This window comes from Sciurus vulgaris (genome assembly GCF_902686455.1).
Source record: "Sciurus vulgaris genome assembly, chromosome: 2".
Lineage (NCBI taxonomy): Eukaryota > Metazoa > Chordata > Mammalia > Rodentia > Sciuridae > Sciurus > Sciurus vulgaris.
In genome coordinates this window covers 174810628-174835341 of record NC_136462.1, presented here as the reverse complement: position 1 = coordinate 174835341, position 24714 = coordinate 174810628, and the positions used below count along the sequence as shown (strand labels likewise).

General features: G+C 53.3%; 2 protein-coding genes across 8 annotated transcripts in view; both read right to left on the bottom strand.

Annotated features, from left to right (window-relative positions):
- Positions 1–479: 479 nt before the first annotated feature.
- On the bottom strand, positions 480–14078 carry ADAM33 (ADAM metallopeptidase domain 33). 3 transcript variants are annotated; one of them, XM_079127859.1, is made up of 23 exons: positions 13666–14078; positions 11376–11455; positions 8964–9040; positions 7301–7379; positions 7042–7118; positions 6768–6957; positions 6464–6529; positions 6310–6381; positions 6031–6197; positions 5860–5944; positions 5634–5776; positions 4978–5155; positions 4775–4864; positions 4351–4546; positions 4112–4220; positions 3988–4019; positions 3821–3885; positions 3645–3722; positions 3456–3564; positions 3225–3372; positions 1701–1792; positions 1284–1389; positions 480–1141 (listed from the first exon to the last, which is right to left on the bottom strand). In XM_079127859.1, exons 1-22 carry the CDS (start codon positions 13766–13768, stop codon positions 1295–1297), a joined length of 2331 nt encoding a protein of 776 aa, XP_078983985.1. In that variant the 5' UTR covers positions 13769–14078; the 3' UTR covers positions 480–1141; positions 1284–1294. The 3 variants fall into 3 exon arrangements, with proteins under 3 accessions (XP_078983985.1, XP_078983984.1, XP_078983983.1); XM_079127858.1 differs by having other exon boundaries at positions 3821–4019; positions 7301–7376; XM_079127857.1 differs by having other exon boundaries at positions 3821–4019; positions 13666–14077.
- Positions 14079–14550: 472 nt separating this feature from the next.
- The window catches only part of SIGLEC1 (sialic acid binding Ig like lectin 1), a 28729-nt gene continuing 18565 nt past the window's right edge, over positions 14551–24714 (bottom strand). For 3 of the 5 annotated variants that reach the window (XM_079127854.1, XM_079127852.1, XM_079127853.1), the window contains exons 15-22: positions 24408–24677; positions 24069–24320; positions 23465–23764; positions 22661–22921; positions 21626–21928; positions 21247–21349; positions 20803–20875; positions 18610–20184 (exon numbers count right to left, since the gene is read on the bottom strand). In XM_079127854.1, the coding sequence (XP_078983980.1) occupies positions 20086–20184; positions 20803–20875; positions 21247–21349; positions 21626–21928; positions 22661–22921; positions 23465–23764; positions 24069–24320; positions 24408–24677 (1661 nt within the window). In that variant the 3' untranslated portion in view covers positions 18610–20085. Of the gene's footprint in view, positions 15347–18609; positions 20268–20802; positions 20876–21246; positions 21350–21625; positions 21929–22660; positions 22922–23464; positions 23765–24068; positions 24321–24407; positions 24678–24714 lie in introns of those variants that run through there. The other 2 variants (XM_079127855.1, XM_079127856.1) reach the window with 2 other exon arrangements.

Sequence of the window (24714 nt, the reverse complement as noted above, 5' to 3'; positions counted from 1 at the left end):
AACTTGCCAAGCATGTGCGTGAACCAGTTTGGAAGTGCATCCTCCAACCCCAGTCAAGTCTTCAGATGAGCGCAGCCCAGGCCGACATCTTGACGACAACCTCAATGAGAGACCCTGAGCCGTAATCACCTAGTTAAGGCACCCATGAATTCCTGATCCACAGAAACTTTGGGGATAATAAACTAATGTCGTTGTTGTAAACTAAATTTTGATGTCTCACAGTGAAAGAAAACGAATACAGGCACCAAGAATTTTGAAGTGACCGTACCCACACCCCAGTATCCTAGCAGGAGATAGTACCACTGAAAGTATATGGCAACTCCATGGGAATGTTCATTCCCTCATTTTCTGCTTTGGCTCATTGAAAAGTCCACCCTTCTCCAAGATGATTCCCATCAAAGCTCACTGTCCTGGCACCACCAGAATCACTGTTTCTAGTGCTCGTCCAAGGCCCTGATACAGACCCCTGCCAGGGTTGCCACCTTTTGAAAAGATACAGAGGCCCTAGGACAGCATGTCTTACTTCCGACCCACCCCTCCACAACTTCTGATGGAGAGCTAGAAATGGGTTTGGGGACCAAGGAAAAGTCTAGGATATAAGGAGATAGGAAAGAAGTTCCCAAAGATTATGCTTGTTTGTTTGCTTGCTTTGCTGGCAGGGGCCAGGACTAAAGTGTGGAATAAAATCTGAAAGGCAGGCCTCAGGAATCTCTGCCCTCCACAGAGCTGCATCTGGGGAAAACAGGAGACACAGCCAGGCTCCCAGGACAAAGGTTTCTGGGTGTCCAATGTGACTCAGCCTCCCCTGGTGGGAGAGGTTGGGGACTATAGGACCTTTACTCCTTTGCTGATGGATTTTTGGGGTGGAGGATGTACCCAGAATGCCCTAGCTCTCAGGGTTGGGAACAACATAGCAGAGGTAACTTCTGATAAGGCTTTAGGGTCCTGGAGTAGGTGGGGCAGAGCTCAACTGGCAGAAGAAACTAAAAGGCTGCAGAAGGTGAAGGAAATCACTCAGAGCCTTCTGGCTTTGCCCTTGGAGTCCAAGTTCTTGGAGTGATTGTCAATGGTCACTTGTCTTTAATTCTTATCTTAGGAGTCACCTCTCCCCAGACACAGGATCTCGGTTTCTGGACTTATCCTGCTGAGAATGGAATGGAGGAACCGGGAGTTATTCCCTGAGGGCTAGGGCCCCAGGCTACATGTCATGAGGGAGAGACACCCTGTCTTCTCTCAGTGAGGACCCATGACCCAAGAAGAACCACAGCTTTTCCTGCCCCTACCCCAGGGGCTTTCAGCATCCTGGTCTCCATGCCAACAGCTTCTCTGAGAGGTCTGTCCCTTTTCCATGTGAACCCAAGCCCAGAAATCTGTGTAGGGAGTATGAAGCTAAGGGAAGAAAGAGGCAGGTGCTAAGTAATGGGCATAGCGTCAGGGTCCCCACCTACCTTAGGGATCAGGCAGGGCGATGGGATACAGGCTTCTCAGAGTGGCTGTTGGGCTCTGGCAGGGTCACAGGGTCTGGGAGAATGGTGGAGGATGAATGCTAAGAACACAGCTGGCAGGAGTCCCTGTGGCTGGGGCAGGGACTCAAGGTGGCTAGGGATTAAATGGAGAGGAGGTGGCCTATCTAGAGAGAAGCAGAGAGCAGGAGCTCACTCCTTCACTTCCCTCCCCATGTCCCCTGCTGCTTCACTCACCTAGGACCTGGGACTCTCCAGTGGCTGTGGGGCCCAACTCCATGGGGTCAACGCTGTCCAGGGGGTTGTCTTTGCATGGGCCATCTTTGGGCCTGAGCACCAGAATCAGAGGCCAGGAGGTTGGAAGAATGACCCCAAGCAAGGGACCCAGGAACTGCTTCCCCACAGCATGAAGCCCAGCTGTAGTTCTGCATTGACTGTGTTCACCCTTCTGCTCCAAGCATTCTCTCTGGCTCCTTCTTGCTCCCACCTGAGAGGAGCCCATGGGCCCCAGGATTCACTTGGAACCCACGCCCTCCAGGTCCCCTTCTCTCCAGTCCTGATGTTTCTTCCAAGCTCTGGTGTCATCCCAGCCTCCTGGAACCCTCTAGATGTTGGCATCCTTCATGTTCCATTGAGGACTGGATGTCCCCTGCCCCTGCCCAGTGGAAGCTTGCCTGCACTCCTTGCTGGTGGGGGCCTTGCTGCCCTTTATAACCCCAAGCCATCTCCCAGGGTCTTGCCACTTTGTTTGCAGTGCTCATGCTAGGTGAATGTTCAAGTGGGACCTAATTGGTGCCCTGCCCCTACCAGGGTGCCCTCTGCCCTGTTTAAAATCCAAAATCTGCTGTCTCCTTCCACTGCTGAACTACACCACCAGCCCTTGCCACTTCCTTTGATGTCTCATCTGAATAGTCAGTCACTGCCCTCAAGGCCACACCCTGGCAATGAGATGCAACTGCCACCCCTGTGCAGTGCCCCTGACATGCCAAGCTCTGCCCACTTTTCTCCTCTGCCCACAGGCCACGGTCAAGGCCCTCTCAACTGGTAGTTGGTACCCTGCCCCTGCTGGGGATGCCCTCTGCCCCCTCTCCAATCCAAACCCTGCTCTCTTCTTCCACTGGTTCAGAGCACTTCGAGGTCAAGCTATGTCAGACACGATACTGGATCCCAGCAAAGGGGCAGCCCTAGGTGGACCACGCTTAGTGTTATGCAACCCTCCTCCCAGATCACAGAGAACTGGATTTGGGGCATAAGAGCAGACAGCACCAAAGCTGGCCAGTGGCATGGAGGGCAAACGTGTGCAGACCAGCACTGGGGAACTTGAAGGGAGTGATAGAAGTGATATGGGCAGAGGAAGTAGCAGAGGACTGAAAATTCAGGGGACAGAGAGCCTGGAGAGGCCTCCAGGGGCACGACGGAGCATGAACTGTGGGAGCTGGTGAGAAAATAAGGCAAAGTCGAAGGTAAGGTAACTACCTGGTGGGCGAAGCTGAGGATGTGGCCAAGAAAGGCTGTTATGGAGGGAGGATGGGAGGGTCATGCCCTGAATGCTGGTGAGAGCAAGGATTCACACCCTGGTCTTGCCTGGAAGGCCAAGATTTCTTTCCAAATGACTCAGATATCTCTCTGCACCTGCGGACAAGGCTGAGGCCCCTGCCTAATTTCTCTGCAGCCCCAGCAGAATTCCGAGGAGTAGGAATCACTGAAGTACCTCAGAAGGAAGAACCAGAACCCTCAGAGACTGGGTACTCAAGAGCCTACCGGCTGCACCGGAGATTCCTCCTACAGTCCCAGGGGCACTGCTGTAGATGGAATCCTGGGAGCCGGTAGTAGCACCAGGCCAGGCCTGCCCCAGGGAGCAGAGGCAGTAGAAAGCTGAGGAGCATGGCTAGCAGGAAGGCATCTGTCTCTGCAGAGGACAAGGGCGCTGAGTCCTGAGCAGGTGCACCATCCCTGGCCCTATCTGCCAGCCCCCCAACCCCACTGGCATACTTTCAGGCTGCACAGGGCCACTGTCCACACTACCACCAAAGCCTGGTTTGTCGCAGAAAGGTGGGGCCCAGCCTGGAGCACAGTGGCAGTTATGGTTGCTATTGCAAACCTGCAAAGGAGAAGAGGAATGAAGGAGGGTCACCAGGGATCAGGGACCCCAAGGGCACCTCCACCCCTCAGGCTACTCACCCCTCGGTTGTGGCAGGCAATCAGGCAGCCCTCCAACTCCTGGAATGTAGCATTCTGGCAGCGCCTGTCCTGACACACCTATGGGCAATGTACCAATTGGGCAATGAGTGGGGGGGGCGGGGCTTTGGTTTGCAGGACTCAAGTGGCCAGGAGGTGGTGGGATGGGCAGGGCTCACCATTCTAGGTCCACACTGGGTCCCCGCCTCTACTAGGCCCAAGTCAAGTAGGTCCAGCTGGGTTTCTGGAAGTGCAAAGGCTCCACGACAGGCCACCTCACCATCCTCCAAGGGAACCATGGAGTCCACGGGCACAATGTGTGGCACCCGAGGACTTGGATCCCCACCTTGGCACTGCAGCTTCCCACACTGAGCATCCCTGGGGAGGAAGTGGAGGATGGTCAGCAGTGTGGAGTTTCCCTCTTCCCACAATTTACTTCGCAGCTTTGGTTGCTCCACTCCACTCCTCACTTCTGGGCACAAGACAGGAAGCGGCCCTCGCTGTCCTGGCCACAGTTCCCATGGGCATCTCCTGCAGAGTTCACCACCTGGAAACAGGCCTCTGGGGCTGGGCGGGACCCTGAAGAAGAATGGGCAGGACAGGGCTGGCAATCAGGTTGCCTCAGTATCTCTGCCCTGTATCGTCCCCACAGTGAACAACTGGGCAGAGTCCAGGAGGGATCAGGGTGAGGGCGCGCGCATGGTCTTACCAGGCCCCCAGAGCTGCTGGCACTGCTGCTCCAGCGTGGGACATGCGCCGTCCTGGCAGTAGCCTCGGCCATTGGCGCAGGGCGAGCCATCCAGTAGGTAAATGTCCGGGGGACAGTGTGGGGAGGTGCCCGTGCAGAATTCCGGGAGGTCACAGTGGCCCGCAGCCGGGCGGCACGGCGTGCCTGCTGGCTTCAGCTGCCGTAGGTAACACAGTTAGGGAAGCGCAGAGAGACACTAGACCGTCAGAGGACCATGCCAAGAACTCGGCTCAGAGTGGAGGACCCGGCAGGAGATCCAAAGGGACTCACACAGACAGCCAAGCCCTCTGCACCCAATAGGGGAAGCAGAGGGCACCAATTAGCCAAGACCTACTGGCCGGCCAAGCACCCCAAGTGGTCATTCCTGGGCTTTCCATTCTCTCACCAGGCAGCGCGCGCAACAGTCCCCGTGGGCGCACTGGGCCCCTGCACGCAGCGAACAGTTATGCGCGATGCAGCAGGGGTCCGGGCACTCCTGGGATTAGAAAGGTGAGAATGGAACAGTGAGGGCACAGCGCCCCATACCTCGGGGGAGGGGACGAGCGGGGTCCAGCCTTGGTCCCGCGAGGCCGGGCAAGAGAACCTGACCTGGCTGGAACCACAGTCGCACTCTTCGTCTGCCTCCACGAAGCCGTTCCCGCAGCGCGCCGACGGCACCAGGTGCCTGGGATCCGGGGCATCCGAGAGGCACGAGCCACCTCCTTTTCGGAAGAAGGCGCGCAGCTGGCGGCGGCTGCAGGAGCTGAACACACGCGGGAACGGATGCCTACGGACCGAGAAGGGTGTCGGACATGCGAGAATCAACCCCACAAAAGCCGACTGGAGTTGGATTCTTACCCCTGGAGTTAGCCACAAAGCTGCCAGATGCGCCAGATGCGCAAACATCTCCTGATCAGTGGGAGGCCTGAATCCTCCAGAGTCTGAGTTCAGAAAAGGGAAACCACTTGGGCCATTTGGCGGGAGCCTGATTCGGGAGAGTGTGACGCCTAGAGTGGGTAAGCCAAGGACCCATGATGGAATAGCGACCCAGCGGTGCTATTCCAGAGTTGGAGTAAACTTGGTAGGTTGTTCCAAAACTAATCTTTATATATTCCCGAGAAACCACTTTCCATTGAGGCCTCATAACCCCTAGGGGCAGGTAGTTATCATCATCCCCATTATACAGCAAAGGAAACTGAGGGATAACCAAAGAAACGCAAAGAGAAACGTGCCCAGATCCAGCGGCTCCTGCCCTACGCGCGTACCCAGTGTCCGCTGCCATCACGCAGCCGCCCTCGTCCGCCGTGGCCTCCACGCAGCAACCGTCCGCGTCATGGCTGAGGCCCAGGCTGTGGCCTATCTCGTGGGCCATGGTGGCCGCAGGGCCAATGGGGAGCTCCGAGTGGTCCTGGGAGAGTGTGGGGACATCATTGTGGGCCGTGATCCTGACTCCCAGCAGCTCTGCTCTCCTGGGTCCCTGGGAGGACTCACTGTGCTCACGCCTCCAGAACTTTCGACGCAGCACATGCCCTTGATGGGCGCCAGGCCCACAGTGGTACCCTGGAAGGTACGGCCCCTGAGGGTGGAGCACGGCGTGACCCTGCGGGACCGTGAGTCGGGATCTCCCGGCCCGCGATCCGCAATAGAGTTAGGGGCGCCCACGTGAGCAACTGCGCAGAGTCGTGGGGCCGCCGAGTCCACAACCCCCGGCGCCACTGCAGGAAGGCCCAGAGCGTGGCGTTTGCGTCTGGCGTGATGGGGCTGTGGTCCTGCTCAGTCCACACTTCCAGGCCTGTCAGCACCACCCGAAGGTCCAGAGTCCTGAGAATCTGAGGGTGGAACGGCGGGATTGAGGGCGGGAACCAGGCACCAGTTTTCTTGGTGGCTGCGACCCTCTCCTCCCGCTCTACACCATGCTGCCCTGTCCCCGCGATCCCCAACCTGGTCCACATAACTGGCGACCTGCAGTAGACGCTGTTTGGTGTGGTTCAAGTTCCGGTGCTGGATCAAGAACTGGGAGGGCAGAATTGCCCTGGAGTGAAGGCTGAGCTGGCCTCATGCCAGGCCCTGCCAAACCCCTTGGGTCTCCCCTCACCAGGGTGTGGTCAGCCACTGTGTACAGCTCCAGGTACCTCGGATTCCTGCGGTACTCTCGCCTCTCCTACGGAGGGACAAATAATGAAGCTAAGTGACAAGATGGATGCTGGGCTTGAGTCGTGACCACTGACCCCAATTTCCAGAAAGAAGAGTTTTTAAATTTTGCTAGGATTTGTTTCTTCAGCCTCTGAGTTAAAATATCAGGACAGGTGGCCCTGGTCTGGGCCTACATTCCTGTCTCCTCTGAATTGGAGTACTACAGATACTGCATTCCCACTTCCAACTGGATCTGTGTCCCTGACCCTGCTCTGGGGGGCAGGAAGAAGGCTGGCCATTTCTAGTTTATCCTTGAGTTCCCTGTAGCCACAGGCCCCTTTCCAAGTGAGCAGTTGATCCACGCGGAAGATCTTGTGGGTTGAGAGGTCCTCAGAATCCCCAGGTGGCCAAGGATGCAGATAGTAGCTGGCATTGCTGCTGAGCCTGATCAGGCCACTAGGGTACAGAGGGGTGCAGAGGGGGATGTGAGGGAGCTCTTATTTCAGCCCCATCCCAGTCCCCTCCCCCAGTGCTGCTCACCTCATCCCAGAGCAGGTGCTGAGGACTACCCAGGAGTGAGGGAAGCCTCTCACACGCCCATGGTAGTGACAATGATCCTGGAGAGGAAGGAACCCAACCCCACATCTCAGCCAGGGCTGAAGCAGGAGGAGCAAAGGGAAGGAAGAGAGGAAAACTGGCTCCAACCTTCCTTAGGAATGGGAATTGGGGAATGGGTAGGAATAGCAGCACATCCCCAGCACCCAGCACCCTGTCTTCCGAGCCCCTGGAAGCATCTCACCGTGTGGCTGGGGATGAGCACCACTGGCTGCCCATCTGGGCTGTAGTGGGTTTCTGTGTATCCAGGGGCCAACAGCCTGCTGGGAAGGGGTGTTTTAGGAATTAGCCCACCTCCTCAAAGTTGCCCTCCACCATCCTCCCCGAATGCTAATTAAGCAGCTCTACAGGGTGCACCCAGTGTGTGTGTTAGGGAAGGGACAGGAGAGGCTGTGCATTGTCCAGCTCAGAAAAACCCTGAGCTAGAGAGAAAGGTGAAGGTCAGGTTTCATCGTGGCTTAGAAGTGGGAGGTGGGAGTATGGAAAGCACCAGGGAGGAACAGGCAGAGGAAGGGTTTGTGGTCCTGTGGGGCCTGCAGCAGGCAGCTGGATCTGTAGGTCAAAAGGGGAGGATTCTGGAGACACTGCTGCGGAGGTAAGACTGGGAGCCAAAGAAGTGTGGTAAACTCCCTGAATACCCCTGCCTCTGCCTACCTTGTTGGCCATCTAGTCAATCCTCTTGCCTCCCTCCGCCCTAAATTCTCCAAATCTTCTCCTCAAAAGGCCTCCAGACCCCACATGTCTCCCATCTGTCCCTCAGTGATGCTCACGTCTTGCTTCCAGAGGAAAAAGAAATCCACCTGCCTATATCTGTTTCTGCCCTGACCACCTGGGTAGGCATCCCCCTCCCCACCTTCTCCAGACCCTATTCCATGAGGACAGATCAAGCATAAGCCAATCATTCTTCTTTAAAAAAAATCCTTGATTCCAACCTCACCTCAACCTCTTTACCTGCATTCTACCTCCAAACACCTGTCATTCCTGCTTTTCCTACTCCTAGTCATTCCTCCACCTTCTCCAGCTTTGCTCCCCTATTACATATGCACACACGTGTGCCCCCCCACACACACACACCATTAATAGGTAGGGACATTGAACCCCAAGGTAACTGTGGTTTGGCATGGTGGAATTCGAGTTTGTTCCCAGTCTGACTCCACTGGAGAAAATAAAATATGTGTAGAAGGCTCAGAACCGTCAATGCAATGAAACTACTACTCACTAAGTGATATCTATTGAAAATATAGACTGAAGGGTTCCAAGACCCCGCTCTCCATCTTGGACACCCAGCCCACTCAGCCAAGGGCACCATCCTGAGCCCCTCTCTGCCTGATAATTCACCAGCTCAAATTTTTTGGCTCTTCATATGCAGGACACAGCAGGAAATTGCCTTTGGTGATTGGCCCTACTGAGAGTCTCCACATTCATTTCCCCCTGCTTTCTTCCCTGCAGATGGAGACTGTCCAGAAAGTCCAAATTGCCACCCCTGAATGTGCTTTGACTCCTGTAGCCATTGAACCTTTGTCCCTGCCATCTCTTCTACCTGGAATGCTGTCCCATCTGTGGAATTCTAAGATTCTTCTGGCTCCACACGTCCTGGGAATCCCCACTAGGTGGTGCTCATTCATCACCAGCAGGGAGCTGCCAAGCAAAGCAGCTCCTGAGGTTGGGACACATGATATGCCCACAGCAGGGCTGACCCAGCTTCAACAGTCCACCTCAGTCTCTTCCTGTCACCGGTACCCCTTCTGAGGCTCTCTCTCTAACTAGTTAGTTCCTGTCCCCAGGACTGATCCCCTCCAGAGAAAGTGTCTGTTTTTGGCTCCCAAACACCCCTACCAGGTACTCACTGGTTCTTCTCCAGCTCAAGCAGGAGCTCCTGGCCTTCAGCCTCCAAGACCACCAGCCCTGAGTTGAGTTTCAAGATCTGAGCAAGAAGGAGGACAGGCTGTGATGGAGGCCTCTGAGTCGCCTGCCTGCCAGGGAGCAGGTAGGGGTTAGAGCTGGCTGGTGAACGAGTTCATGGGTACAGTAGACCCCGTGGGTCATGGAGAATGTAGAGGGTGTGGAGTGGGAACATATAAAGATATTCCCAAACTGAGATGTTTGTTGATGTGACAACAGCCACTCAAAGGTGCACAAACCTTCCAGGGCACACCATGTCATCCCTAGAGATGAGGGGACCCAGAAAGGTGCCCTGCTTCTCCCACAGTCACTGGGCCTTCCCCCTTGATCTTCCCTCTTCTTTCATTCCCAGGAAGCATGAAAAGCAAAAACAGGCATTGAGTAGCCGTGGTCTGGGTCCCCTCACAGCCCCTGTGCTATCTGGGGGTTTGTTTCTGTTTCTGTTTCTGTTTCTGCTGGGAATTGAACCTAGAGCTCTATGCATGCTGGACAAGTGCTCCATCACTGAACTACACCCCCAGCCCCTTCTTTCTGTATCTTGCTGCCCCTCGTTTCCTGTAGAATTCAGACTTTATTCCTCCACCTCCAATTCTGGCAAACTGCCCCCATCTTTCAAAGTTTTTCGTGGCTTCCAGCAGGCCTGCCTCATACCTGAGCTCACAAAGTAAACATGGACTCCATCCAGGCAGAGAGAACTCTGACTTTCTCAGATAGATGTCAGGGGTTGCGGGGCTGGCCTCAGCCAGCCAGCCCTCCTCCCCTTCCCCTCACCCTCTTCCCCCCTTGAACCCCATGGGAACACCCCATCTTCCCTCCCTTGTCTGCTCAGCCTGGCTGGGGGCCCAGAGTTGGACCGAGTCCAGGAGAGTCCTGGGGGGTGTATCTTCAGAGTGTTTTCCCCCACCCTGCTGGCCCTCCCCTTTATCCTAAAATGCACTGGGCTGGGGCCCTGGCCAAGGAACTCAGAGTCTTGGAGGCAGGCTCTTTCCCTGCAGGTGGGGAGCAGATGGCCCTCACTTCCCCAGTCACAGGCTCCACAAGGACCCAAGCATGAGCTCATATGGCTGGAATGCCACTTGCTTTATTGGGGAAAGGTTTGCACTGGGAGAAAGGCTGTGGCCCACAGATGGAAGAACACATTGGAGGTCCCTGCCCCTCTACAGCCCCTGCTGCCTTTGCTTCTTGCCCTCCTGATGATATTGCCCACCTACCCTGTGCCCCATCTACACCCTGAAATGTGAGTGTGCCCTGACTGTTGAAGAGGACACCCTGTCAAAGCTTAGTCTCCTGTCCTGAGCCATCCTGGACTGGCAGGCTTCCTGGGGGCAGAGGCCAGAATCAGCTAAAGCAGGGCCCTATGGGATCCTAGTCTTAGTCACAGCCCAGGACAGACAGAGAAGGAAGCCCACAGTCAGGGTGACCCCAACCTGTGTCCAGCCTTCACCTCCACCAGGTATCAACAATCTCAAAGTGCAGGCCAGCACTGTGCTTGACCTGTTGAATGGGGGCCCTGGAGGTCTGTGGGACCCAAATGAAGGCCCTGGGTTGGGAGTCACTGGCCTTCCAGTAACCCCAACCCACATGGTAGTACTCTCCTTAAACAGTGGAGCTGCCCTCTCTTGCCTGGAAATTCAGACCTCTGTGCTCTCTAGGCTTGGGTGGGGGTGACCAGTGGTCTAAGGTCTTTCAGACCTTAACTGGTCTTGGCCTATCTGACCATGGATGATTTTCTAACTTCTCTGGGCTTCAGTTTACCCTTCTGTAAAATGGACATATTGAGGCTACTAGCCTCAGTCTGTGGTACAGATGTTGTGGCAACAGATGGGAGATGATTATTCTGGAAGATACTATGGACAGAGGTTGGGAGGAGGCCAGGCAGAGTGTTCTGGAGAAGCAAGATGGGATGGGCTTGCATCTGGAGGTACTAGGAGAGTTGGGGCCCCTCAGTGGCAGGGTCCTGGGAGGAACAATAAGCAATGTATCTACAGAGTCACATGTTCTGGTAAATTTGGCCAAAGGAAGATATTTTGTTTTCTTCTTAAAGCAGTTCCTGAAAAGCTTCAGGCCCCACAAACTCTGGACCCATTTCTGCCTGGTGGGGGTGGGGGTAGCCTGGATAATACGGGGAGGGAGGGAAGAAGGAAGGTGAGGGAGGAAACTGAAAATGACTTCCATGTGTGCAGGCTCAGCCATCTAGATATCTCCCACCCCACCGCCTGCCTGGTGGGGAGGGGCCTAAGGAAGCAGTAAGTTGATGGTTCTGAGACCCCAGGAAAATGGCCATGCTGCAAATGGGGGAAGGGCAAAACGCTGGGAGACCCGGGCCCCTGCTGAACATGCGGTATTCTGGCACTGACCGGCTCTTCCAGGGTAACTTTGTGCCAGGGTCGTCCATCCAAGACCCACTCGGGGGTAACAGGCTCTCCACAGGTGTTTCCTGGGATGAAGACAGAGCACAGAGTGAGGGGGACCTGAGGTGTCTGGGAAGGAGGGAGGGGAGGTCCTAGGGGCAGGCACCATCTTCAATAATCCTGGGCTCAGCCTGGGGAAGAAAGAGTGGGCACTCATGGGGAAACCCTGGAACTGAGGAGCCACCAGAGAGATGGCAGGAGAGAGACAGAGGAGCCTGGGAGGGAATAACTCAGCTGGGGATTTGGGAGCTGCCTGACCCGGGGGTGGGGGGGAGTCAGAGGTCACAAGGAAGAGGCCTGAAGTACAGAGGGGAAGGGAAAAAAAGGGAAGGAGGAGGCACCCTCTGTATTTTTAGACTGGGCAGCAGATGCCTTTAGGATGAGAGATTTGTGAGAAGAGGCTGCCTGTGTCTCCCCCACCATCTGAGAAAAACAACAACCAGATGTTGGATCTCACAAGGTCCACTATGCCCAGTGTTCCCTTAGGGTCTTGGTGACAGGCACAAGGACCCTGGCCCAGAAGTCCCCTCTTTTTGTCTTCAAATAGAAAGCCAGGGGACAGAGCCTCAGTGCTCCTGTGGCAGTGTGCCTAAGGGGGCTCTAGGAGGAATCCCAGAGCCAAATATTACTCAAAGGGTGCCTGGAATTCTCCCCTGGAATGCTCCCTCCCCTCCCTTCCCCATAACTGGCCTCAGCAACTCTCACCCAACCAACCCTGCAGCAACCACCCAGAGCCAGCAGCTGGCCCTCCCACCCTTCTGATCCTCAATCCCTAAGGCAAGCCCATCTCCTAGAAAAGCAGTCCCCTGTTTACCAGCCCTGGCCCTAATCCTGCTGCTCAAGCTGATGGTTGCTTATGGAGGTGGCTCAGCTACTCCCAGGCCACCCCAACTTCTTCCTCCTCCATCTCCTCTCCTAGACTGCAGACATCAAAGACCTAGAGCGACAGCAGCTCCAGGAGCAACCTTTCCTTAAGAAACTTTCTTTAATTGATGACCAAGTTGCCATCAGGCAGATGGCAGGTTTGGGGAGAGACTGTTTCAGAACAGAGGCTAAAGGAGCTAATTGTAGGGAGGGGTTGGGTGAGAAGCAGCATTTTTCAGCCCAGAGAGAGCTTAACTGGTATGGAGAAACAAGCTTTCTGGTTCCAGGCCTCGGAAGGTGCAATGTATAGAAGTGGGTGTGAGTGTTAGCCATGTGGCCTGCATACACTTGCTGACCATTTGCACATCGGCAAAGCAAAGATGGAGCTGGTGCCTGGGTGCATGGGAGCAGAAACCACGGGATCATGTCTGAGCTGAAGAATAGAGCCCCTCTCTCCAGGAGTCCCATCACCATTCCCTGACTCCAGGCTAGAGCTCTGAGGGTAGACAACAGTGAAATCCCTAGGGCTTGTTCCCAAAAGTATGACAACTGTTGTCCCTTTCTTTCTGGCCAGAACAGAGCAGGAGCAATACCTCGGGGGTCCCTCAGTTCAGAGTTGTAGAACCTGAAGCTCCTAGGCTTCCCATTCCAGTCTTTGGTGCTCCCAACTGCTCCAGTTGCCAGTTCAGCCTCTTGTTAAGCACTTGTACAGGCTCTGAAAAATTCCCCCATGTTCCTGGAGGGACTATTGTGAACAGCCCATACCTACAGGGAGCTTGCAGAGGTCTCTGGGAAGAGAGAGCTGCAGTCTTCCCCAGGCACTTCCATTTGGAGAAGTCCCAGTCTCTCTGACCAAACTAGGCAACTCCATCAACAATATACACACTGCCCCAGTCCCTGGGAGGAGGGGAGGAAGAAGCGCGATGGGACCAGCTGGTTCTGAGGGCACAGCAGGACTCTAGGGACACAGCAGGACTCAGTGGGCCTAGGGGCTTCTTGGAGGAGTGAGACCTGTTGACCCTGGAGACTGGAGGCACAGAAGCCAATCTCCTTGGCAGTTGGGGACTGGAAGGTTTTGAGAGAAGAGAATTCAGGCAAAAGGGGTTGGGGGGCTGGATGTCAGCAGAGGGAGGAATTTAGCTTGCCCCTCTGCTTTACAGGGTACGAAGTGTGGGCAATTTGGGCCCCGAGGCCACCCCAAGCATTCAGAGCCTCTAGACAGGTCTCGAGACGCCTGCCTAAATTCTGCATTGTCCTCTTAGCCAGGTGGTCTCAGATTTTCATAACCTCCATCTGCTGACCAGAGCTGGATGGACCCATCACCACCAACTACCTCATCTGCGCCAGGGGCATACCCCCCATGCGTCCTCACCTGGAAGCACCAAGGCATTTGGCACTGGCCAAGGCGATAGCAGCAGGAGCAGCGGCAGCACCAGCACCAGCGACCCCCGAGCTCTCGGGGACCCCCAGCCCATGGCTGAGAGCGCCTGGGTCTCCAATCTCTAGCAGCTGGCTGCGGGCTCCGCCCCGGCGAGATAGAGGCCGACCCACGCCCCGCGCGCAGCCTGGCCCTCAGCCTCCCAACGCTCCCGCGCGACCTTGCGCGGAGCAGCCACCGCAGCGGATCCTGTCCAGACGCAGTCTCGGGGGAATCGACCTTGTGCGTGCCGGGGAGCCAGGACGACCAGCGCGGGGAAGAAGCGGCCGTCGAGGGACAGAGCCAAGCCGCGCCGGGCGGAGGCAGGAATCCAGCCCGCGCGGTCCCTCAGCGTCCCTACTCTTGGGGGCGGGGGGTGGGGATGGGGCGGGAACGCGGGGAAGGTTCTCCGAGGACCGCAGCTGCTCAGGTCGGTCCCGAGACGCCCCTCTCGGTGGTCTTCTGGGGTCGACCTCTATCCCCACCCTGACTTAATACGTGTCCTGCCCAGAGGCACCTAGGGGAGAACCCCCGGGAGGGTTCATCCATCTGCGCCGGGTGCCCCCAGGGAGAGAGGGACTGTCAGGTGTAGCTGCCTCTGAACTGCAGTGGCTGCCAGCCTCCGTCCCTGAGGCGCGCTGGCGGGGTGGTGGTGGTAGTTGCAGGGCGTGGGGGGAGTGGCAGAGGCTGTGGTCTTGGGTACGGAGCAAAGGCGACACTTCAGGGCAGGCGCAGGTTGGGGCACCTTTGTCCCAGGCCATGGCCGGAGGAAAGAATTGTACAAAGTCATAGACTCCCAGACGCTGGGGTGGGGATGTTGGGGCGGGGGAGTCACCTTTCCGTGTCAGTAACATGTTTGGGGGCCGTGGATCCTTTTGGTGTCAGTAGCTTCTAGTAGAAAGACTGGTTGGTTTGAGTACTAGGTGTACATTCAGATAGGGAGGGATGTTAACTTTTAAACCAATCTGTTTCCAAGATTTTGGAGTTAGTAATGTAGTCAGTAAAAATTCCAGCTTCGAGAGAATCCTACATTTGTATGATTCCAGCATCAAAAAGTATAATGGATCCTGGCACAGTGACTCCCATCTGTAGTTGCAGCTACTCAGGAAGTTGAACAATTACTTGAACCCAAGAGCCTGATGCCAGACTGGACAATACAGCAAGACCCGGTCTCAAAAAACTAAATAAATAAATATAAAAATTAAGGAATGATAAAATGCTTAGGAAAAAGTCTTTCTAACTCTTCTGTCTCTATCCTTTCAACCCTCATCAGCCAACAGGAAGCTGCTATTAGTTTCTTATACAGGTTTTATACATACCCAGACAGTAAAGACATTTCTTGCTTAACCTTTTTCTGCAGCTTGGTTTTGTTTTCTTTTTAATATACCCTTGATGTCAGAGCTCTGAGAAGAGCTATGTCCAAGTGCGTCAGAGAACTTTTCTGCCAAAATCTCAGAGCAACTGTAAATTTACTTCTGAATTTGCAGAGGAGGACATGAAGGTGTTGGATCAAAGTTGAGGGAGGTGGATCCTAGAAAGTCACCAATCAGCCCAGTGTTCATGTCCAGTAATATGGGAAAGATAATTTGTCAAATGATTTGTTGGTGTTTCTCTCTGAGGAGCATCGGGAAGTGTCCTGGAAACAAGATAGAACAAGTGCTTGTGGTGGGTAACATTCACAAACTAACAGGACTCTGCCTGAAAGAGTGATCCAGCAGAGGTTGTCCTGGAGAAACACTGCCAATTCCACTCACCCACATGTCCAGGGTGGCACCTGGAGATGCCAGGCCATGGTTGAGTGCATCAGAAAAAGCAATGCGTGTGAATGGAGTATCCCAAAGTCACAGTCAAGGCACCATCCCTGACACCCTGGTACAACCAAAGGGAAATATACTGTCCCTTGATAAGGTGAAGGGCTTGCTTAGAAAACCGATTAATCAGCCAGGATTCGATTTGGGTAAACTGATTATCAAGCATAAAAGGTGGGAGTTTTCTGGTGGTAGTGGTGGTGGGGTTTTTGTTGTTGATGTTGTTATTGTTGTTATTTTAAGAAAATGGGGTCTCGCCAGGTGTGGTGGCCCATGCCTATAATCCCAGCAACTCCGGAGGCAGAGGCAGGATGATCACAAGTTCAAAGCCAGCCTCAGCAACTTAGGAACTAAAGTAACTCCTTGAGGCCCCGACTGCAAATAAAATACAAATAAGCTGATAATGTGGTTCAATAGTTAAGCGACCCTGGGTTCACTCCCCGTACCAAAAAAAAAAAAAAAGAAAGAAAGAAAGAAAGAAAGAAAAAAATGAGGTCTTACTGTGTTGCCCAGGTTGGCCTTTAACTCCTAGATTCAAGTAGTCCTCTAGCTTTAACCTCTCAAGTACCTGGGACAAGTACCCACCACCATGCCCAGCTAAGTGGAAGATTTCTTTTAAACTTTCTTACTGAAATATAACATATATTCAGAAAAGTAAGCCATTCAATGAATTTTCACAAAGTAAACACCCCCATACAACATGCACCCAGACCCAGACAGAGCACATTCCCAGGCCCCCTGAAAGCTCCTTCATGGCCCATTTCAATCATTTCCCCCTTTGGTAACCACCATTTTGACTTATATCACCATTAATTAGTTTTGCCCATCCTTTAATTTCACAAAAATGGAATCACACGGTGTTAATGGTTTGGATCTTCACTGTCTGCTCCAAAGTTCCATGTATTGAATGAAGGCTTGGTCCCCAGTGCAGTGATGTCCAGAGGTGGGGCTTTGGGAAAGTGATTGGATCACAAGGGCTCTTACCTCGTGGATTTATAACTGGATGACATTATTAAGAGGTGGGACATAGTTGAAGGAGTGAGTCCTTGAGGGTGTGCCCTTGGGTACTCTGTCTTGTCCCTGGCCCCTTCTCCTCTCTCTGCTTCCTGACTGCCAAGAGCTGAGTTGCTTTCCTCTGCCACACCCTTCTGCCATGATGTCCACTTTGCCTCCGGGACAAAGCAATGGAGCTAGCCAACTTTCTAGTGACCAGAACATCTAGTGATGTTGTAGTTTTGCATTGCTGTGACCAAGAGACCTAGCAAGATCGACCTTACAGGAGGAAAAGTTTATTTTGGCTTATAGTTTCAGAGGTTCAGTTCCGGGTTGGCTGACTCTATGTAGCACTGGGCCACAGGTGAAGCAGAACATCTTGATGAAAGGACATAGCACAGGAAAGCAGCTCAGGATGTAGCAATCGGGAAGTAGAGAGAGCTGTGCTCACCAAAGACAAAATAAAACCCCAAAGGCACACCCCTGTGACCCACTTCCTCCTGCTGCCCCTACTTACCTGAGTTACTGCCCAGTTAACCTAGCTATACCTTTCATAATCTAGTCATTTCACTTCTGATAATTCTTGCATTGTCTCCCACCTGAGCGTTAGGGGGACACCTTAACAACAACCGTGGACTGAATCCTCTAAAACCATGAGCCAAAATAAATCTTTCCTCCTCTAAGTTTTCTTTTTGGTGTTTATTTATTTATTTATTTATTTATTTATTTATTTTGGTACTAGTGATTTGAACCCAGGGGCATTTAACCACTGGGACACATTCCCATCCCTTTTTATTTTTCATTTTGAGACAGGGTCTCCCTAAGTTGCTTAGGTCCTTGCCAAATTGCTGAGGCTGGCTTTGAATTTGCAATCCTCCTGCCTCAGCCTCCTGAGCCACTGGAATCTAAGTTGTTTTTCTCAGGCATTTTGGCCACAGAGACAGAACTGATTAATGCATACAGCCTGTGTTCTTAGCATCTGGCTCCTTTCGCTGAACATTGTTTGAGAGCATCGCCCATTTTTTTCCTGCTCACTGTTATAATATTCCATTTTGTGAACATAGCACAATTTTTTTAGCCACTCCACTGCTGTTGTGCATTCATTGTTTCTAATTTTTGGCCATGAGTAGTGTTTATGTGAACATTCTAGTACAAGTCTTATGGTGACATAAGCCCTCATTTTCTTAAGTAAATACCCAGGGGAGAAATGTTAAGGTCATGGGAGGGATATTTTAATCTCAATAGATATTTTCAAACTGTTTTCCAAAGTTGTCACACACACTGAATGATATCATTTATATAAAGTTCAAAAATAGGCAAATCAAATTTATGGTGGCAGAAATCAAGATAGTAGCTGCCCTTGGAGAGTACAGAGGGGCCGTGGAGGGACTCTGGGGTTCTGGTGATGTTCTGTCTCTTGATCTGACACTGGTGGCATGTGTGTGTTCACTTTTGGAAAAGTCACTGAGCTGTACACACCTATACTATGTGCATTTTTCTGTGTGTATGTTATACTTCAATTACAAGTTTATTTCAAAAGTCTAAGAGGGGGCTTCAGATCACTAGGGATGGACCCAATAAAATGCTCTGAGCACTATGCAACCCAAGGTGGACATGCATCCCTTGGAGGGACACAGAAGCAGATGAAGACTCTCACATTATATGTCCCCAGACCCCCCAGAAGTCACCCCTCACCCCTCCTGCAGCCATCTGAGGTTCTCCCCTCTCTCTCTCTCTCTCTCTCTCTCTCTCTCTCTCTCTCTCTCTCTCTCTCTCTTCCCTAGACAGCCCCCAAACATCTGGCTGCATTTGGTTTTCTCTCTCCCTCTCCCACCTATGGATTTAGCCCATTCTTTCCACCCTCCTACTCAACAATAATTCAGAAGAAACCATGCCAAGCACTGTGCTGGTGACCGGGGGTGAACATCACATAACCAGAGCCTCAAGGAGCAAGGAGGGACAGAAATTGTTTCAACAGAAGGCAGTTAGTGATAAGTGTCATGTGATGTGCACTCCCTGGCCACCTCGCTAATATTCCCCAAGAATAAAACCCACCAATGTTTGAATCCTCTGTGTTCCAGCCCAGAAGTTTGAGTTACAAGAAACTCACTCCAGTTGCATCATTGGATGGAAGTTTATTGGAGGGACATGCTGGACAGATTCCAAGGAAGAGTGTGGCAATCAGGCACAAAGAAATGGGGTTTGGAATGAGGGTGGGTGCAATGTCAGCTGCACAAAGCTTAACTGGCATTCAATTTCTTTCCAATCTGTTAACCCCCATGCCAATGCCCCACTATTTACCATGCTTTCTAGCCCAAATCCTAGGCCCAGATCAGTCCTTTTACTTCTCCCACTCTCTGATACAGGCTACCAGGAGCAGGAGTCACCAGCCCACCTGAAAACTGGTTCCCCTCAATCCCTGATTTCCCAAGAGCACTTTATTCCTTCTTGGTAACCCTCATTCACTTCAATGTGGTACACAAGCCCACAGGAAAAGGACAGGAGCTCACTCAATCAAGAAGAGGGATGCACCTGTCAGCAACAAAGATGCTGACGACATCTGTCTGCGCCTCGTTCATGCTTGAGAGAGCCAGTTAAGCAGGGCCCGACCCCTGGAGTTGGGTGGGAATGGAAGCATCTCTTCTTCCGGGGGCCAGATCTGTTACAAAGATGTCTGTTCAGGCACCCTCACAGCCTGGCATGTCCTCACCATAGGGACCACCAAATCTTGCTTTCCTCAGTTCTGAGAGCCGAGAAGGACTACCTCCTCCAGGAAGCCCATGACAAGAATGGCTTGGGTCACTGTGACAGAACTGGCCTGCTGCCAGCATTTCCATCAATGTCAAAAGTTCCAGGCATGAGTCATTAGTTGGGAGTCCTTTGGAAATAGACGTTCCAAATGTACTTTGGACTCAGAATAAAAACTCCATTGCCCAGGCTCCCTTGCAGCTTGGAGTGGTCACATGACTAGCCAATGGGAAGGGAGTGCAATTGACATGTGCCACTTCTGAGTTTGATTGACCAAAGACCTTCCATTTCCATTTTTCCCTCTTCTCACTGTAGGGCTGTAGACACAGTGGGGCCATAGTGAACCTCACAATCATAAGACAACCTTTTAGGGATGGAGAAAAGTAAGATAGAAGAATCTCAAGCCCCAACACCTTATATCACCATAGCATACCCAAACTAGTATGCAAGAGAAAAAATAATATCGTATCATGTTGATATCACAGTATTTGATCTCTTATAAGAGAAGCCTGAGTTGTATTCCATCTGGTACAAAGTTTCTGGAAAAGTCTCTGTGGTCTCAGATACTCTTCTATTCTAATCCATCCAAAAGGTCCAGGGTGGGGTTTGAGAAGAAAGATGTGAAGGAGCAGTGCCCCCTTTGGAAAAGAAATGGAGAGACAAAAAGAGACCCAGAGAAAAGATAGAGACAGAGAGAGAAGTAGACAGCATGATCAACTTGATTCTCTTCAGAATCCCACAGAGTCCACACAGTCCTGGGGTAGACTGGGTTTCATCATCACCTCTTACCACCCATTTTTCTTGGGGGCAAGAGACTTGGAGCTAGTCATAGAAAGTCAGAGGTCACTGCTCTATTTGCACAGAGGTAGAACGCTGCCTCCTTCACAGTTCCAGATTCGTTACAGATGCCAGCGACCTCCTCTTCCTGAGGGCAGGTAATACCACGGGTCAGCTCAGGGGTAGAGCACAGGATGAAGTTCCACATGTGGCTGCATCAGGATCAATGAGCTTCTCACAAAGAAAATCCCGGTCACAGGACTGTGGGTCCATTCCCCACCCCTAGCCCCCAGCCCTTGGTAGGAGTCCCGAGGGAATTGGTAGGAGTTTTGAATGACTGAAACTGGTTTAAGAGCTATGACCCACCAGATGGGTCATCAGAAGAAGGGGCATATCCCAGGGGAGGGGAAACAGACTTTCACCCTTGATCAGGTGACAGGCAGACTCAGGAGGTGGGAAGAGACCTCAAAACAAAAGTCAAAGAATCTTGGAAGTGGGGGGTAATGCTGCTTAGTCCAGTCTACCAGAATCAGGGAGCCAGTCACCCAGGGAGCCAGTTACCCAGGGAGAAAACACGTGGCAACTCTTAACCCTGATTAGAACCCTGCTCTCCCCATCTCCCAAGGGATCCTGGTTCCCGGTACTCCCTCCCCAACTCACCCTGGGTCCCAGGCACCATCCTATCAATGAGCATAGCCTCCAGATGCCAGCCAGGCACTGTGGCCCAGACCTCATGCCTGCAGGTGCCTGTGTGTTGAATAATTACCTGTGTGGTGTCTTTCTGAGGAGCCATCTCCACCGAATTCTCGCCCACATTCAGTTTATCAGAACGCCTCCTCCTACATGTAGGAATGGAGTCAGAGAGGCTCCCTCCTCCCCACCACCTGCCCCCAACCTCCCTCCGGTCCCCACATGCTGGCCCAAGACTGCCCACTATACAGAGGAGGGGAAGCCCTGGGTCGCATGGGACACCTTATCTTGCTTCTTCCCCAGCCTTTTCTTTAACCCAAACAGTGTAGGGAGAAGGAAAGAAAAAAGAAATATGGGTGTAGAGGCAATTCTGGAAGAGATCTCCAAGTTTGGAGGAGGTGGGCTAAGAAGTATGTGGCCTGTGAACTTGGTAAGAGGAAGGTTCCCCTAAAGGATATGGGGCAATGTTGGGGGAAAAGGGTATAGAAAGGTGGCCAACCCTCTCTTGCTCTGGACCCACCTCCAATTATGGTAGGCCCCCAGGCCCAACAGCAGGCACAGGCAGCCCACCAGCAGTCCCAGAACCCAGAGGAGCCACTGGAACAGATGTAGCCTATGTAGAGCTGGAACGTGGAGGAGGTAGTCAGGGGGAGGCTATGGCTCATAGCCCCATCGCTCCCTCCAAACACATTGGCCCACCCAAGATGAAACCTTCTAGTCTAACTTTCATTTCATTTCCAACCTCCCAACCCTGGCCATGCAAGGGAACTCTAAGCAATCTGTTTAGACTAGAAAGATAGTCTGTATGGTAGCCAAACAGATTCAGGGAAGGCAAACTTTGGACCTGAGAACTGTGCCTTTCTGCAGAGTGGCCTGGAGATCAAGCCCCCTCCCCTCACCTCTGACCCCGAAGTAGGTGGAGGCAGAGGCAGAGCCCAAGGCATTGGAGGCAGAGCACACATATTCCCCCTGGTCACTGGGCCGTAACTCCTTGATGTCCACCCTCAGGGCATTAGGGGAGGCTGAGACATGGATGTGTGACTCAGTGGGAGCTTCCTGAGGTTTGCTGGAGGCCACCAGTCGGCTGCCAAGGTGAAGGGTCAGGCTGGCAAAGGGCTCACTGTCCACTTGGCAGTCCAGGATGCCCTGGAGGCCACCCTCAGGCTCCACAAAGACTGTCATGGTGGGAATCTTGGGAGGGTCTGTGGGGAGGTAAAGAGTATGGTGAATGTAGGAAACGACCACAAATTCCACCCTTCCTGCACATAAACAGCTTATCTGCTGCACATCTCATGAAGCGGTAGAGCCTGTTTCCTAACTTTTTGACTCTGTAACTCATTTCAACCAATTAAAAGCAAAAGTGACATTGTGGGACTTCAGAGATAGACCTCAAGAGACCTTGAAGCGTCCACTCTGCCTCCTGAAATGCAACCATGTGGGAAGCTCAGGCCAACATGCTAGGCACATGTAGTCTAATCACAGCCATGAGTGAGACCATCTTAAACAATCCAGCTTTAGTGAAGCCACTGAACAACTACAGCACATAAGGCGAGAACAGCAGAAGAACTTCCCAACTAAGCCCAGCTCAAATTTTTGACCCACAGAATTATGAGTTTGGGGGTAGCTTGTTATGTAGCAGTAGCTGACTGATGTAGAGGTGGCTTGTTACACAGCAACAGCTGACTGATGCAGCATGGGTGCTGGTAAAGACTGGAGTGGGAGACCAAGGCTGACAAGGGTACCCTGTATGCCAGGCACTCAGAATATGCCCCATTTCACAGATGAGGAAATCATGGCACAGGTGCACAAGGGCATACAATCAATTGATGGAAGAGCCCAGATTCCAACCCAGGATTCCATTCCTGTAAAGCCTTTGCTTTTGGCAGATAGAAGAGGAGGAAGACCAAGGCTGATGGGAGGGGATTCACACTCACAGAGCACACGAAGCAAGACTGGAGCAGAGGTTGTGGCCCCAGAGGGGAGGTCAGCCCAGCAGTGGTACAGCCCAGCCTGGGCACGGGCCACGTGGGTGAAAGTGAGAGTGGGCACAGACTCAGTGTGTAGTGGCCGGCCATTCCAGAACCATGTGAAGGTGGAGTTGCTTGGGAGCCCAGAGCCACCAGGGAGGTGGCAGCTCAAGTTCAGTGCTGCACCCTCAGGCACATCCAAGCCTGGCTCAGCTACCACATGCACACCTGTGGGCCAAGGATGGGAAGGTGGTCAGGGAGTGGTATCCTGCCTCTGTGCATTACAGGGAGGTCACAATCTATCTTGGGATCTGGTCCTTGCAAGGTGGGACTGTCTCTTCCTTCACAATGAGGGCAAGGAGAGGGCCGTTCTACATCCATACTCTGGGGCTCCCAGGACAGGGCTGTACCTCCATTATAGACAGGCTCTCTGATGCATCCAATCTGAGAATAAGGCTCTGTCTCTCTCCCTGCTCCAGGCTTTCCCAGGGCAGGTCTGTCACCCCAGATTGGGCTCTATGAGGGCGGGGTTATCTCCTCTCCATTCCCACTTCCCTTGGGCATTCCAATACCTCCCCCTTGCTGTATCCTCACCATCAGACTGGGCAACCCCCTCCATTGGTCTAGACTTCTCAGGGCAGGACTCTCTTATACACCTTCAGGCCGGACAGCCCCCTCTAATGGAAATCCTAGTCCCTCACATAGACTCTGGCCTCATAGTGCCCAAACTCCAAGCCCAAGCTCTGTTCCTGCTCCAACTTTCCTACTCACCTTCTGCCTGCAACTGCCCAGTGGTGCTGACTGAGCCCAGCAAGTTGCGGGCTGTGCAAACGTAGACATCATCGCCTGCATGCACATCTTGCACCTGCAGCCGCAGCATGTTGCGGGTCACCTGCACGTGGCCCATCCCTGATGCTGAGTCATGGAGCCCATTGCTGGTGGCTAACACCTTGCTGTTGTGGGACAGGGTCAGCTCGGCAGCAGGTTCACTGTCCACAGTGCACTGTATCACAATCATGGGTCTGGCCCTGGAGTCCCGGAAGGAGGACAGGACGGCATCTCGAGGGGCATCTAGGGGTGAGGCAGGGCACAGTTGGGGGCCTTGCCTGTGCGCTGCCCATTGACCACCTGCCTGATGTTATTGAGGCTGAAGCCTCTGGACAAATGGTCACTTCCTAAAACAAACACCTTCTCAGGAGTCCTGCAGGCAGAGTCCTGCAGGGCCATAGGGTCTCTTTGCTCGTTACCTATATCCTTGTTTCCCCAAGTGCCCATTCCTGAGCCCACCACAGTCCCATGCCCTCTCTCACTGGATCCCAGAAGCACCTCCCACCACCTTCGTCCTGGGCAGCCCCAATCAGCTTCTCTCACTCACAGAGGACTTGCAGGGCCGTAGGCCGGGAGCTGCGTGTGCCCTGGGCATCCTGCACCTGGCAGGAGTAGGAACCCGCATGAGCCCTTGTGGCCATTGGGAACTCAAGAGTGGTGCCTGGCCCCTCCTGAAGCCAATGGCCATTATGGTACCAGATGTAGAGACTGGGTGGGCTGGCTGCGGTGTCCTCACAGGTCACTGTGATGGGATTCCCCTCAGGCACAGTAGCCGAGGGAATGAGTGTCACCCGTATACCTGAAACAAGAAAGTCAGGGTCAGTTGGGGCCAGCCAGACACCACAGCTGATTCCCACACCTGTGGCCCCAACCTGGCCCCGCTCACCCTCTAGCTGCAGCTCCAGGGATGTGTTGGCCTGGCCCAGGGGGCTGTGGGCAGAGCAGCTGTAGAGCCCCTCATCTCTTGGCTGTGGCTCCTGTAGTTCCAGGCGTAAAGTGTTTGGGACAGAAGCAACAGTTGAGGAGGCCAGGAGGCGGCCGGCGTGGCTAAGGGCCATTTGGGCAGGTGGGCGACTATCCACAGTGCACAGTATCAGGGCCAGCTGTCCACCATGGCTCTCTAGGAGGTAGGTCAGACGCAGGCTGCGGGGCGCGTCTGTAGAGACCCAGGAGGCAGACAAGTTTAAATGACA

Bases quoted from the DNA above. Each gene is read 5' to 3' on its own strand.
- ADAM33 (XM_079127857.1), bottom strand. From the start codon at position 13,768: ATGGGCTGGGGGTCCCCGAGAGCTCGGGGGTCGCTGGTGCTGGTGCTG. The intron at 7,380-8,963 runs GTGAGTACCTGG...ACCCCTTCCCAG, and splicing joins CTTGAGCTGGAGAAGAACCA to CAGGCTGTTGGCCCCTGGAT. The intron at 7,119-7,300 runs GTGAGATGCTTC...CTTCCTCTCCAG, and splicing joins TGCTCATCCCCAGCCACACG to GATCATTGTCACTACCATGG.